Here is a 13383-nt window from a genome sequence, read left to right on the forward strand (position 1 = left end):
TATGCATGTTTCAGTGAGTGCGTTCTCCTGTCTGTGTGAGGACAGAGTCGAGCTGTAGACCTAGAGAGGGAGGACTCTTTTAAAAAGGGACACTTGTGTGCTACCTGTTGGACTGAGCTAGCCACAGCTTTATCACTAGGCTCACTAATTATCACTAAATATTCTCATAGTAGTGACAAAACTGCTGCTCTAGGTTTTGCTTTAGTGATCTCTCCCTCGCTGGCACTGCAACCGACAACCACTACATTTCATTACCGTATTTTCCGGACTATAAATCGCAACTGAAAACATGTCTTATATTTTAGATTCTTCAAAGTAGCCACCCTTTGCTTTTTTTGATAACTCTGCAAACCCTTGGTGTTCTCTCAATGAGCTTCATGAGGTAGTCACCTGAAATGGTTTTACCTTCACAGGTGTGCCTTGTCAGGGTTAATTAGTGGAATTATTTCCCTTATTAATAAAAAAGCAAAGGGTGGCTACTTTGAAGAATCTAAAATATAAGACATGTTTTCAGTTATTTCACACTTTTTTGTTAAGTACATAATTCCATATGTGTTCATTCATAGTTTTGTTCTCTATATATGCATAGATTACTAAGCTATCAAAATAATAATTGTTGGCATGATTTTATAAATAATATTTTAATTCTCAACATAAATGTGGCACAGTGAATCCTTTGGGATGAACTGTATCTGTGGATGGCTACCTTAGTGACAGCGTTACCTATAGGCAAGTAAGCCCATCATCATTGGGGATTTATGCTTGCTAATAACAGGGTTCGTACGCATTTTAACCAATACTTTTCCATGACTTTTCTAAGACTTTTCCATGACTTTTCGGCAAATTTCCATGACTATGTGTTCCTGAAAATGTCAGTCGACATTATACAATAAGAATACAAATCTGTGTTAAAGTTTACCCTCAGAGGTTTAACTATAAATGAATGATAATGTATGTGGTTCATGGTGGGATTCATAATATCTCTCCCCGCATACAACGCTGAGATTAAGATGATGTGAAAATACATTTATTAGTCACATATTATTATGCTGTGATTATGTGACTTTTCCAAAACTTTCTGGGTCTTTTTAGGTTTCCAAAACCTTTCCAGGCCTGAAATTTGCATTTTTCAAATTCCATAACTTTTCCAATTTTTTTCAAAACATATGAACCCTGTAATAATATGTTGGATTCATGTAAAGACATTTTTTAATTAAAAAAAAAAAAAAATTACAATAATTTGGAGGCCCCCCTGCAGTGACTCTGAGGACCCCCCTAGGGGTCCCGGACCCCCAGTTGAAGATTGCTGGTCTACAGCACACATGGATCCTCACAGCTTCCCACACACAGAAACCTGCGTTCATTTCTTCCCAGTGACGTTTCCTGGAGCTCGGCTCTCTCTAATCCATTTAAAGCACTTTAAAGTTTCATGGCCTTGTTTTGGCTTCTGTGCTTAATATTTTAGACGCTACAAATCCTCCCGTGACCCATTGTTTCCCCTTTTCTGTCGCCGCGTAATCCGTGCTACAGCTCCCGAAATTAAAGCTCCACAAAATCAAACTGAAAGCCGTATTTACATGGCAGATAATCTTCCTTCTGCTGTTGATTGATTTCAGCCAAACAGCTGAGCTGTGAGAACATTTCAAACAGTTGCTCGTTTTTTCAGGTTTTTTTTTTTCCATTCGACTTCCAGCTGATGTTTGTAGCCAGAGTTATTCCCTGCCCAGTTTCTCAGCAGCTTACTGAGACACATGACTGCTACAGGAATCAAACCTGTTGAGGTACAGGGCTGGATCAGGAGCTGCATCTCATGTCCCTTATCTGACAGCTTCTCGACTCCTTGGCCCTCGGCCGACCCGGAAGCTGTCCTGTCCGTCCTCTGCTAATAATAGCTACTATTGAGTTTAGGAAACTTGACACGCAGAATTGGGTTTAGGAAACGTGACAGGCGGAAAACGATCCCTGAAGGGCGCTGACAGCCTCTGTCCGAACGTGCATATTTTACGAGTGAGAACTGGTTGTAAACCTATGGTGCATTTAATTGCTTGCTTTGTTAATTTTTGTAAAAAAACAAAACAAACAGTTGTTATATGGAATTTTGGATTTGGAGTACCGTGACAGCCCTAATTATAATATATTTTTACATTTTAAATGCTGGTGTGACCTAGACTTTACAGTGACTATAAAGGTCCCATGACATGGTGATCTTTGGATGCTTTTATATAGGCCTTAGTGGTCCTCTAATACTGTATCTGAAGTCTCTTTTATTTAGACCTTAGTGGTCCCCTAATACTGTATCTGAAGTCTCTTTTATATAGACCTTAGTGGTCCCCTAATATTGTATCTGAAGTCTCTTTTATATAGACCTTAGTGGTCCCCTAATACTGTATCTGAAGTGTCTTTTATATAGACCTTAGTGGCCCCTAATACTGTATCTGAAGTCTCTTTTATATAGACCTTAGTAGTCCCCTAATACTGTATCTGAAGTCTCTTTTATATAGACCTTAGTGGCCCCTAATACTGTATCTGAAGTCTCTTTTATATAGACCTTAGTGGTCCCCTAATACTGTATCTGAAGTCTCTTTTATATAGACCTTAGTGGTCCCCTAATACTGTATCTGAAGTCTCTTTTATATAGACCCTAGTGGTCCCCTAATACTGTATCAGAGCAGGATACCCAGGGCTCGGTTTACACCTATCACCATTTCTAGCCACTGGGGGACCATAGGCAGGCTGGGGGAACTCATATTAATGTTAAAAACCTCATAAAGTGACATTTTCATTTTATATGCTGGTGTGACCTAGACTTTACAGTGATTTTAAACAGGGACAGGTTCTGTATTTTACTAATGATGAACACATCTCGTTCTTCACCATTGTAATGTGCGTTTACCATCTTTTTCTCTCACCTTGATGCACGAACGCTCCGTAAACAATCCAGATGGCGCTGTTCAGAGAGCCCGGGCCCACGCCGCCATTGGAGGGCTGTCCGGGCGGTGCATTCTGGGTAGCGGAGGAGCGCAGCGCCTGCAGCCTGTTGAGCAGGAAGATGAGCACTCCGACCACGGGAATGGCCGCTGCGATACAGGCCCAAACGGCCAGGTCGAAGGGCGCGAACAGAGAGAAGATGTTGATCTTTTCTTCGGGTTTTCGCAGCAGGATGCCAACGCTGTAGTCCAGGTAGCGCTTGCTGAAGTCGACCACGTTCTCCCTCTCCGGTGTGATGGTGATGGCCGACACCGCCAGGTCTGCTCTCTGGAGGAGCAGGGAGAGGCAGACGGGTAGGTAAGATATAGTTATGGTGCGTTCTTTTTGTTCACCGAAGTCGATCTACAAGTCGTTTTCTGGAGTTACGAGTTACGAACCGGAAGTTCCTCTGTGTGAAAGTTGTACCCAAACTCATAATAGATTCTACACATTCTAAGCTGTTCCTGTGGGTGAAGGTTGTCCCCAGAGTAACCTTCTTGTGTAGTACCCTTCATACAAGATATGAAATACATTTGAAACATGTATGCTGAAATATCTAACCTATCACTCCCTAAGCGGGTTTTCGTCCCCTTTCACAATACTTGCTACGCCGTCAATTTCAATTCAATTTAAATTTTATTTCTAAGGGACAGTGTGCAATTTAAACATAAATGTAATCATTTAATGCACTGCACCAGAGTTAGCCTTAGGCTAATTTGCATCTGTAGTCCCACATTTCACACGCAATCGCAAGGTAATGTAAGTCAATGGAGGCCAAATCAAGTCAATGGCATTGATAAACACGCTAAAAAGCGAATATGCGTCTTGATAACATGCCAATAATGGCGTACCAAGTGGCGTGTCATACACACGCCACTTCATGACATCAGTCTGTCCCGAAAGACCCGAGCAGGTCTGCCTTGTTGCAAGTTCAACATTCAGAATTCTCTTCAAAACTTGATATTTTCAGCGTCTAGCTCGCTTGCTCAAAGTTTGTTGTTCAGATGTACTTCCGTTGATCCAGACTAGCCGATAAATAACAAGTATTTGTACCTCTAAGATTATCAGGGACAGGTTTGCTTGCAATCCCCAGAATCAGAACAAAAAGAGGGCAAGCAGCGTTCAGTTTCTATGCACCACGTATCTGGAACAAACTTTCGGTAAACTGTAGATCGGTAGATTGTATATTTCTGTTTACCCTGTGTTGTATTTTGTGTGTTTGTTTCCCATTTTTGTTATTCTGAATTGTGTTCCTGTCGTCTCTGTTATCCCTGGTGTTGTGTAGTGTTGTGTCATGTGTCTGTATTTAGGTTATGTCATGTTTTGTCTGTTTGTCCTGCTTCCTCTTTTATTTTGATAGTCTGGTCTTCTGTCTTGTCATGTCTAGCTTTGCTTTCTGTTTCCCGCCTTTGTTGATTGTCCTGCCCCGCCCTGATGTGCTTCACCTGTTGTCTCTCCTGTTTCTGATTTACCCATCACCTCATGTATTTAGCCTCTGTGTTCCCCTTGTCTTGTGTCAGATCGTTTTGTAGCCATTCCCTTGTGTTTCCTCCCTGTGCCTTGTGTTTGTGCCTGCGTCAGTTTGCTCCTTGCTCCTATGTTTTTCCCGTCAGTTTATTTTTTGTGAGTTTTCCAGTCTTTGTACTGCCGCTTTTTGATTTTATTAAATCCTCCACTTCAACGTTTGCCTGCCTGCCTTCCTGCTCTCTCTGCATTTTGGGTCCTCTACTTCCCTCACCCGTAACACAATTTTTGATAAACTGTTTTAATGTTGTATGAATTGCTTTTTGTATTAACCATTTTAAATTTTTTACTCATTTTTATTAATTTCTAACTGTGTTTTAATGTTTTATGTAAAGCACTTTGAATTGCACCACTGCTGAAATGTGCTATACAAATAAAATGACCTTGCCTATTTATGTTCTGATTTGGGTTACTCAGAGAGAGCGTACGGTGCCCAGAAGGCACCAAAATATGAGGGAGTCAAACGTCAGCTCAATGGTGTTTTAAGAATATAAAAGATATAGGTTCAATAGAAAACGACTGTTTAAACTCATACAGTTTGGGTGTTTTGAGCCCCCAACGTCGACTTCAAGGCAACTAACCCTAAACATTGCCTAATCCTAGTGCCCTCCAGGCAGCGCTGCCTGGAAGACGACGTTGGGGCCTTAAAACACCCAAACTTTATGAGTTTAAACAGTCGTTTTCTATTGAACCTATATGATCCTCGTTTACCAGTTGCTTTTGTGTCTGAGTTTTAAACACGGTCGTTCAGTATTTACCGGACATTAGTTTGAACTCATTAACTAGTAAACTTGAGTTTTACCTTGTTGATGAGATCACCAATCATGCCGTTCCACGAGCCGTTGGGAAGTTGAGATCCATATTTACTGTCTGCCACCTGGAGGAAAGATTCATAAAGTTTAGTCTGGGTTTCTGCAGGTTTCAACAAGTCAAATTTAAGTTTTTTTAAGACCTTTATGAATGAAATTTAAGACCGCTATCACGACATAAAAGTACAATGAAATACAGAGTCACAACAGTACTTTCAAATTATTAAAATGGAATAAAAGCGACACAGAGTAATTATCAGTTCATATACAGCAAATTATATTTGGACTAGTGAAAGGAAGAACTACAACAACCCAGAATACAAAAAAAATAAAAACTTTCAGTGACCATTAGAGGTAGCGTTACATGGACATAGGGAAATTTAAGACTTGGTTAAAATTATGAAGACCTAGAACACAATTTTTTTGCGAATTTAAGGCTTTTTTAGACCTTTTAAGACGCCGCGGAAACAAATTCAGGACTTTATTTCAACAAATAATTATTTCAAAAGAATCTTAACCCATGAGAACATCTAGTGAAAGCTGAAGTTATTCAGCCGATACTCTAGCTTCAACATGCCTCAAGATGTCTGTACCAGATGTGATTCTGTCTCAATGTGACACCAAAGACTAGTGTCAGAAAACCAATTCTCACAGTGTGACTGCTGCTTCGACTCCCGTCGACAAACCTACCGATCCCAATACAGCATGAACAAACTGGCCAACTTGACATTGTAAGCAGACATACTGTATATCCCAATCAGGACACAAACCCCGGTCTCCTGCGTGAAAGTGTTGTCTGACAGACTAAGGCAAGTTCAGACATGACAAACCACAGGTGTATATGTTAGTTGTGAAATACGTAGGCTATTTGGGTTGTGCATTATATCATTTGTGCAATACATAAGCTATTGGGGTTGTGCATTATGTCATTTGTGCAATACGTAGACTATTGGGGTTGTGCAATATGTCATTTGTGCAATACGTAGGCTATTGGGGTTGTGCATTATGTCATTTGTGCAATACATAGGGTATTGGGGTTGTGCATTATGTCATTTGTGCAATACATAGGGTATTGGGGTTGTGCATTATGTCAGTGCATTATGTCATTTGTGCAATACGTAGGCTATTGGGGTGGTGCAATATGTTAGTTGTGCAATATGTTAGTTGTGCATTATCTTATTGTGCAAGGGCTGTGCTACACTTATTGCGGAGAATGCAGCCGACAGGGTTGTTCAATTAAAAACTGCCACTGAAAGGAGGAGTTAATTTGCTTACTATATAGGTACCTGTCTAATGTATATGAGAGTATTACTATACAGGGACCTGTCTAATGTTTATGAGAGTATTACTATACAGGTACCTGTCTAATGTTTATGAGAGTATTACTATACAGGTACCTGTCTAATGTTTATGAGAGTATTACTATATAGGTACCTGTCTAATGTTTATGAGAGCATTACTATACAGGGACCTGTCTAATGTATATGAGAGTATTACTATATAGGTACCTGTCTAAAGTATATGAGAGTATTACTATATAGGTACCTGTCTAATGTTTATGAGAGTATTAATATACAGGGAGCTGTCTAATGTATATGAGAGTATTACTATATAGGTACCTGTCTAATGTTTATGAGAGTATTACTATACAGGTACCTGTCTAATGTTTATGAGAGTATTACTATATAGGTACCTGTCTAATGTTTATGAGAGTATTACTATACAGGTACCTGTCTAATGTTTATGAGAGTATTATGAGACAGGTTTAAAAGTCTGTTACCAGGAATGTCTCAGAAACTACGGGGGAAGATGGTGTCATATGAAATCATCTAAAAAGTGTAAAGGTGTTAAATCTGAAGCTGGACAGAGTTCTTTTATTCTCCTGAACCGTGTGAGTGAGACATTTGATCACACCTGAACTAAACTGAGCGTGTCAGCTGTTCCTACCTGGTAGATCTCATATTTGAAGCCCAGGATGTTGGCGAGGGCATCCAGGACGTCGATGGAGAAGCCTTTATATCTCTTTGGCTGCCCCAAGATGTTCTCTGCCACCATGACGAAAGGATCCTCCTGCAGAGAGAGACAGAGAGACAGAGAGACAGAGAGAGGGAGAGAGAGAGAGAGAGAGAGCTACATGTTCAGTCTATTCAATGCTGATTGGTCTGGTGGTGGCGAGGACCCTAAACTATACACAACATGGCTGCTGTTACAACATCTGGTCTGAAACATCTGGAAGAATAGGAGTTGTGCATGAAGGAATCTCCAGACAGCAGCCAGAATGCAGCAACTTCAGGTACGGCAGGAGTGTCAGACTCAACTTCTCTAAGGGCCACACTGGAAAAAGAGAATCACATCGAGGGCCAGACATGTCTAGTTCATTGACGTGCTTCGATTTCACCGAAAAAGTCGCAAATAGCACGAGAAATAGTGTAAAAAAGAATGGAAAATGCGTCAAAAATGCCACAAAAAAACATATAATCGTATAAAAAAGCCTCAATAAAGTCGAGAAAGCCCAGAAAATAGCAGAAAAAAAAGTTGAAAAAAAGGGCCAAGACTATCGCAGGCAAAAAATTTGGTTGTAAACCGTAATTGAATCGGGCCTCAAGTTTGTGTGAGGTATGGTAAAGGAAGGACAGTCCCAGTTTACTTCATTCATGTGTTTACTGTGTTCATGGACTGAGGATGGGAGGAGGAGTCAGCTGAATTCAGCCCGAACCCCAAAATCTGGATTCAGTGCATCCCTAATTTTAAAGGAACACGCCGACTTATTGGCCCTTTATCTTATTCACTGTAACCCCCAGAGTTAGACAAGTCCATACATACCCTTCTCATCTCTTATTGGGACTTTATCTTATTCACTGTAACCCCCAGAGTTAGACTAGTCCATACATACCCTTCTCATCTCTTATTGGGACTTTATCTTATTCACTGTAACCCCCAGAGTTAGACTAGTCCATACATACCCTTCTAATCTCTTATTGGGACTTTATCTTATTCACTGTAACCCCCAGAGTTAGACTAGTCCATACATACCCTTCTCATCTCTGTGCGTGCTGTAACGCTGTCTGACGGTTCCAGCATTAGCTTAGCTTAGCACAGATCCTGCAGGTAACTGGTTCCAACTAGCCTACTGCTCTGAATTATGACAAAAGTGACAAAATAACTCCAACATGTTCCTATTTACATGTTGTGATTTGTAGAGTCACAGCGTGTACAAAAAAACAACGTAACATGAGACACAGCCATCTTTTTCAACAGTAAACAAACCGGGAACTATATTCTCAGACAGGCTTGCTGCGAGCATATCACTCCGCCCAAGTACTATATTCTTCCGCCTGAGAATATAGTTCCCGGTTTGTTTACTGTTAGAAGACGGCTGTGTCTCATGTTACGTTGTTTTTTGTACACGCTGTGACTCTACAAATCACAACATGTAAATAGGAACATGTTGGAGTTATTTTGTCACTTATTGGGAGCAGTAGGCTAGTTGGAACCAGTTACCTGCAGGATCTGTGCTAGGCTAAGCTAATGCTGGAGCCGTCAGACAGCCTTACAGCACACACGGAGATGAGAAGGGTATGTATGGACTAGTCTAACTCTGGGGGTTACAGTGAATAAGCTAAATTCCCAATAAGTTGGCATGTTCCTTTAAGCTTGTAAGGTGTTAACCTACCAGTAAAGTGACCACTTTGACTGTCACCCCCTGCATGCCGTTCTCTATGCGACTCTCCTTCAGACTGCCGTTCAGGCCGTGAACAGAGTCCCACGTAGCCAGCTGCAGAAAACACAGAGAAGACAGAATGACAACACTGTACATTAACATTAACATCACTAGCAAATTATTTCATTTGTTTGTGTGTCAAAGGTCTCCAGAGAAACCAAAGAGAGGGGGGAATGCAACAGGCAGAGCAACCGTCAATTAAACAATTGCCGCATGGCTCATAGGCTGCAATTACACCAATTTGTTCACTGCTCTCATTGGATTAGGTGTCGCAGAGTTCGCTGCTGCTAATGAGACAGGGACAAAGAGACACAACTGAGAGGCATGTATGCAGCACGCCAACAGCCCACTCCAGCATGTTTTCTATTTGGTGCATTTTCAGCCACACACACAAAAGCCAAATGGACATAATTAGGTCCAAAATAAACCTCTATTGTCTTCTCCAACAAGCCCCTCAAAGCCCCAAACATGCCTCTCAGGATAATGAACTCAAAGAGCCTGGGATAGCAACGGGAATAGTCCAAATACACATGAAGTCTTTCTTCTGAAGATTTCTTTGTTCCGTTTGACATGTGAAAGGATCATGTGGATGTTATGCAGAAGGAACTGTCAATTACTGACATAAAGAAGCGGAGAAATGCACGGAAACATTTTGGGTAGAGTCTTTTGTTGTGTAGTGTAGTATCTGAAGATTTATGGCTTTGACTTGGGTCTCTGTTAAGGACTAATATGGAATTGGCTCTCTGAAGATTTATGACTTTTAAACTTAGGTCTCTGTTAGAGGCTTACATGGGCTTTGTTCTATTCTTGCTTTCTACCTCTCCCCACATAACTACGTCTTATGTGAGTGACTATTTTGAGAATTGGGAAAGCTGTCCTCTCCAGATCTTCTGCAGGGTCCTGTAATTGATGCTGAATTATTTGATGTAATAACCCTTTTAAAATCAAGAACAGTGTCTGCGGATTCCCCTCCATACATCACCACAGCATTGCTACTAAAGATACCACAGTAGCTACCAACCTTTTTCTCCAACGTGGTATCATGATTTTGCGTAAACACTGGTGCTGCGCTGCACTGGGTGCAGGATAGGTGCCTTAGTCTTTCTGAACGCAACATGTGATTCAGTTCATCTTACTATCTTGTCATAGTGAACATCAAGTCTGAATACATTTTTTGTCATGAGCTATTTCATTCTTGCAAGAGTTGTGCGACTCAGGAGACAGAGAGCTTCAGACAGCTTTTCAATCAAGAAACTATTACTAACTATTTTAAGTTCAGCAGCTGACGGCCAAATCAAACTACTTCTCTTTAAAAAATCATGTGTCCTATATATCATATTTTAATCTCGGGACACACACCTCTCTTACTTTCCAGTGTAACTTGTGTGTGTGTGTGTGTGTGCAGATTTGATACATGAGCTTAGGACCAATAATACCACGGTTTACAGTTTTCTTTTTCAGTTTTTAAAATGATTTTCGATACCATGCTTTGAGAAATACAAACATATGTGAGTGAAGATTTTGATGCCAGCTTTGGATACTTTGGATACTGGATACAACAGAATGTATGTGTTTGTGTGTGTGTCTATCTGTGTGTGTCTATCTGTGTGTCTGTGTGTGTGTGTGTGTGTGTGTGTGTGTGTGTGTGTGTGTGTCTGTCTGTCTGTTTGTGTGTGTGTGTGTGTGTGTGAGTGTGTCTCTGTGTGTGTGTTTGTGTGTGTGGTGTGTGAATGTGTGTGTGTCTGTGTGTGTGTGTGTGTCTGTGTGTGACTCTGTATGAAATAATTTGCTAGTGATGTCTGTGTGTTTGTGTGTGTTTCTGTGTGTGTGTGTGTCTCTCTCTGTGTGTGTGTGTCTCTGTGTGTGTGTGCACATCATTTCAATAAAGAGAATCCCAGTCACCTTGGAAACACAAACAAAAAATAGCCTTTTTTTCCCTTTTCTGTTTGCTTTTTATGCGTTCTGGTTTAAGCTGGAGCTTCTGTTTGACACACACACACACACACACACACACACACACACACACACACACACACACACACACACACACACACACAGTATATTGATTTGGTGGGCTGGTGATGGTTGAACAGGCTTCACGCTTGTGAATGTCTCTGCGATCTTCCCCATTAGTCCATTCAGCATCAGTTATGTGTGCGAGCGCTTAATTACACACTTAAAGTTCGCTCTTATGAATACACACTCGTCTGCCGTAATTAAACTAATCTGTTTATGTGCAGTTTTCATGCATCAATGTAAGAAGAAGAAGAAAAAAAATCAATACAATAAAAACTGTTCACTTTGACATTAGAGAGGGCTAATAAAACAGCGAGATCAACCACCACGCACGGTTAATGTTACCACGCTCTGTAATCTCTGACGGGATGTCTTAATTATCATCGTCAGGCTCAACGTGCTTTCTGTTGTCTTGTCGCCCAGAGCTGTAAACAGCCACACAGGGTTATAGGATAGTACGCAGTTAACATGCACGGGACGCATGAAACTAACGACTCTGCTAATTCTCTCCTAACGATGACACTGCTATTAGTGTGTTTATTAAGCTCTGGCTGTAGTACTTGCTTCAACATTTAAATGCAAGGTTTCGCCAAGTATGCCGCCCTTTTATTAAAGGTCCCATGACATGGTGCTCTTTGGATGCTTTTATATAGACCTTAGTGGTCCCCTAATACTGTATCTGAAGTCTCTTTTATATAGACCTTAGTGGTCCCCTAATACTGTATCTGAAGTCTCTTTTATATAGACCTTAGTGGTCCCCTAATACTGTATCTGAAGTCTCTTTTATATAGACCTTAGTGGTCCCCTAATACTGTATCTGAAGTCTCTTTTATATAGACCTTAGTGGTCCCCTAATACTGTATCTGAAGTCTCTTTTATATAGACCTTAGTGGTCCCCTAATACTGTATCTGAAGTCTCTTTTATATAGACCTTAGTGGTCCCCTAATACTGTATCTGAAGTCTCTTTTATATAGACCTTAGTGGTCCCCTAATACTGTATCTGAAGTCTCTTTTATATAGACCTTAGTGGTCCCCTACTACTGTATCTGAAGTCTCTTTTATATAGACCTTAGTGGTCCCCTAATACTGTATCTGAAGTCTCTTTTATATAGACCTTAGTGGTCCCCTGATACTGTATCTGAAGATAGATTCCCATAGAGGAAGGCAGATGTTTATTTTTAAAGGCCAGTTATTTCATGGATCCAGGATACTATGCATCCTGATAAAGTTTCCTTGGCCTTTGGAATTAAAACAGCCCCACATCATTACAGTATAGTGGAACTACTCTAACTAATACTGGGAAAGAAATGCAGCTTTTTTCAGTTTTTTAACAAACAGAGGTAGGAAATAGGACAACATCCAGACTTTGCTGATGGGTATTTCCCTTCACAGCTGCAGAGCTAGTGGAGGCTAGAACAACTGGAAGATATAAGGAAGGATTTAGTCATGTCAAGAAGTCCGTGTAGCACAAAATCACAATCTCGTCTCAAAGGGGCTGTATACAACATCCTGTCCTTAGGCCCTCCAAACAAACAGACAAACACGAGTCGAAGATGAGAGGAGGACATGAAAAGCGAAGAAAAAGCAGGAGGCATAGAGCGAGCAGAAGCACGATGGAGAGGCAGTGAGAACGATGGTAAATGGAGATGAGAGAAAGGAGGCGGAGAAGGACAGAAAGAGGGAGCGCTTGTTCAATAATCAGGGAGCTATTCTGAGCTCTGCTGTCCTTTAGATGATCTCAATCCCTCGCTTGTCAGCATGGGTGTGAGATAGCGGGGGTGTTCTTCATTAACACACAGATAAATTAACTCGGGGCTCAGTTTCTTTTTACTCTTTCTTCAGTCTCACTTTGAACTGCTGAACCATAAGAATGGCCATCGGAGTCGTCCGGGAAAGGAGAAATGGAAAAATGATCACGCAGCAAGACAGAAACGGTTCTACTCAACAGTGATGAACCTTTTGTTTTTCTGACGCATTCTCTTGAACAAGTTTGTACGATATGGTGCAAAAACTCATGCACAACATTTCATTTGATATCCTGTGGAATTACAGGTACAACAGTCAGCCGGTCACCTGACAGTTAAGTTCGGGAGTCTCACACCATCGCAAAACATGGACTGAACAATGACATCAAACAGAGCCATAATATCATTCAGTTCAAAAACAGATTAAAGGTCCCATGGCCTGAACATTTTACTTTGAGGTTTATTTTAACATTATTATGAGTTCCCCCAGCCTGCCTATGGTTCCCCAGTGGCTAGAAATGGTGATAGGTGTATCCTGCTCTGCCTTTGAGGAAAATGAAAGCTCAGCTGGGCCACTAAGGTCTATATAAAAGAGACTTC

General features: G+C 41.0%; 1 protein-coding gene across 1 annotated transcript in view; it reads right to left on the reverse strand.

Annotated features, from left to right (window-relative positions):
- LOC114548083 (glutamate receptor ionotropic, delta-1) overlaps positions 1 to 13383 on the reverse strand; it is a 674316-nt gene that overhangs the window by 109760 nt on the left and 551173 nt on the right. The window contains exons 8-11 of the mRNA XM_028567790.1: positions 8974 to 9075; positions 7248 to 7370; positions 5294 to 5368; positions 2910 to 3255 (exon numbers count right to left, since the gene is read on the reverse strand). Of these exons, the coding sequence (XP_028423591.1) occupies positions 2910 to 3255; positions 5294 to 5368; positions 7248 to 7370; positions 8974 to 9075 (646 nt within the window). The remainder of the gene's footprint in view (positions 1 to 2909; positions 3256 to 5293; positions 5369 to 7247; positions 7371 to 8973; positions 9076 to 13383) is intronic.

The sequence above is a fragment of the Perca flavescens genome, chromosome 21, assembly GCF_004354835.1.
Source record: "Perca flavescens isolate YP-PL-M2 chromosome 21, PFLA_1.0, whole genome shotgun sequence".
Classification (NCBI taxonomy): domain Eukaryota; kingdom Metazoa; phylum Chordata; class Actinopteri; order Perciformes; family Percidae; genus Perca; species Perca flavescens.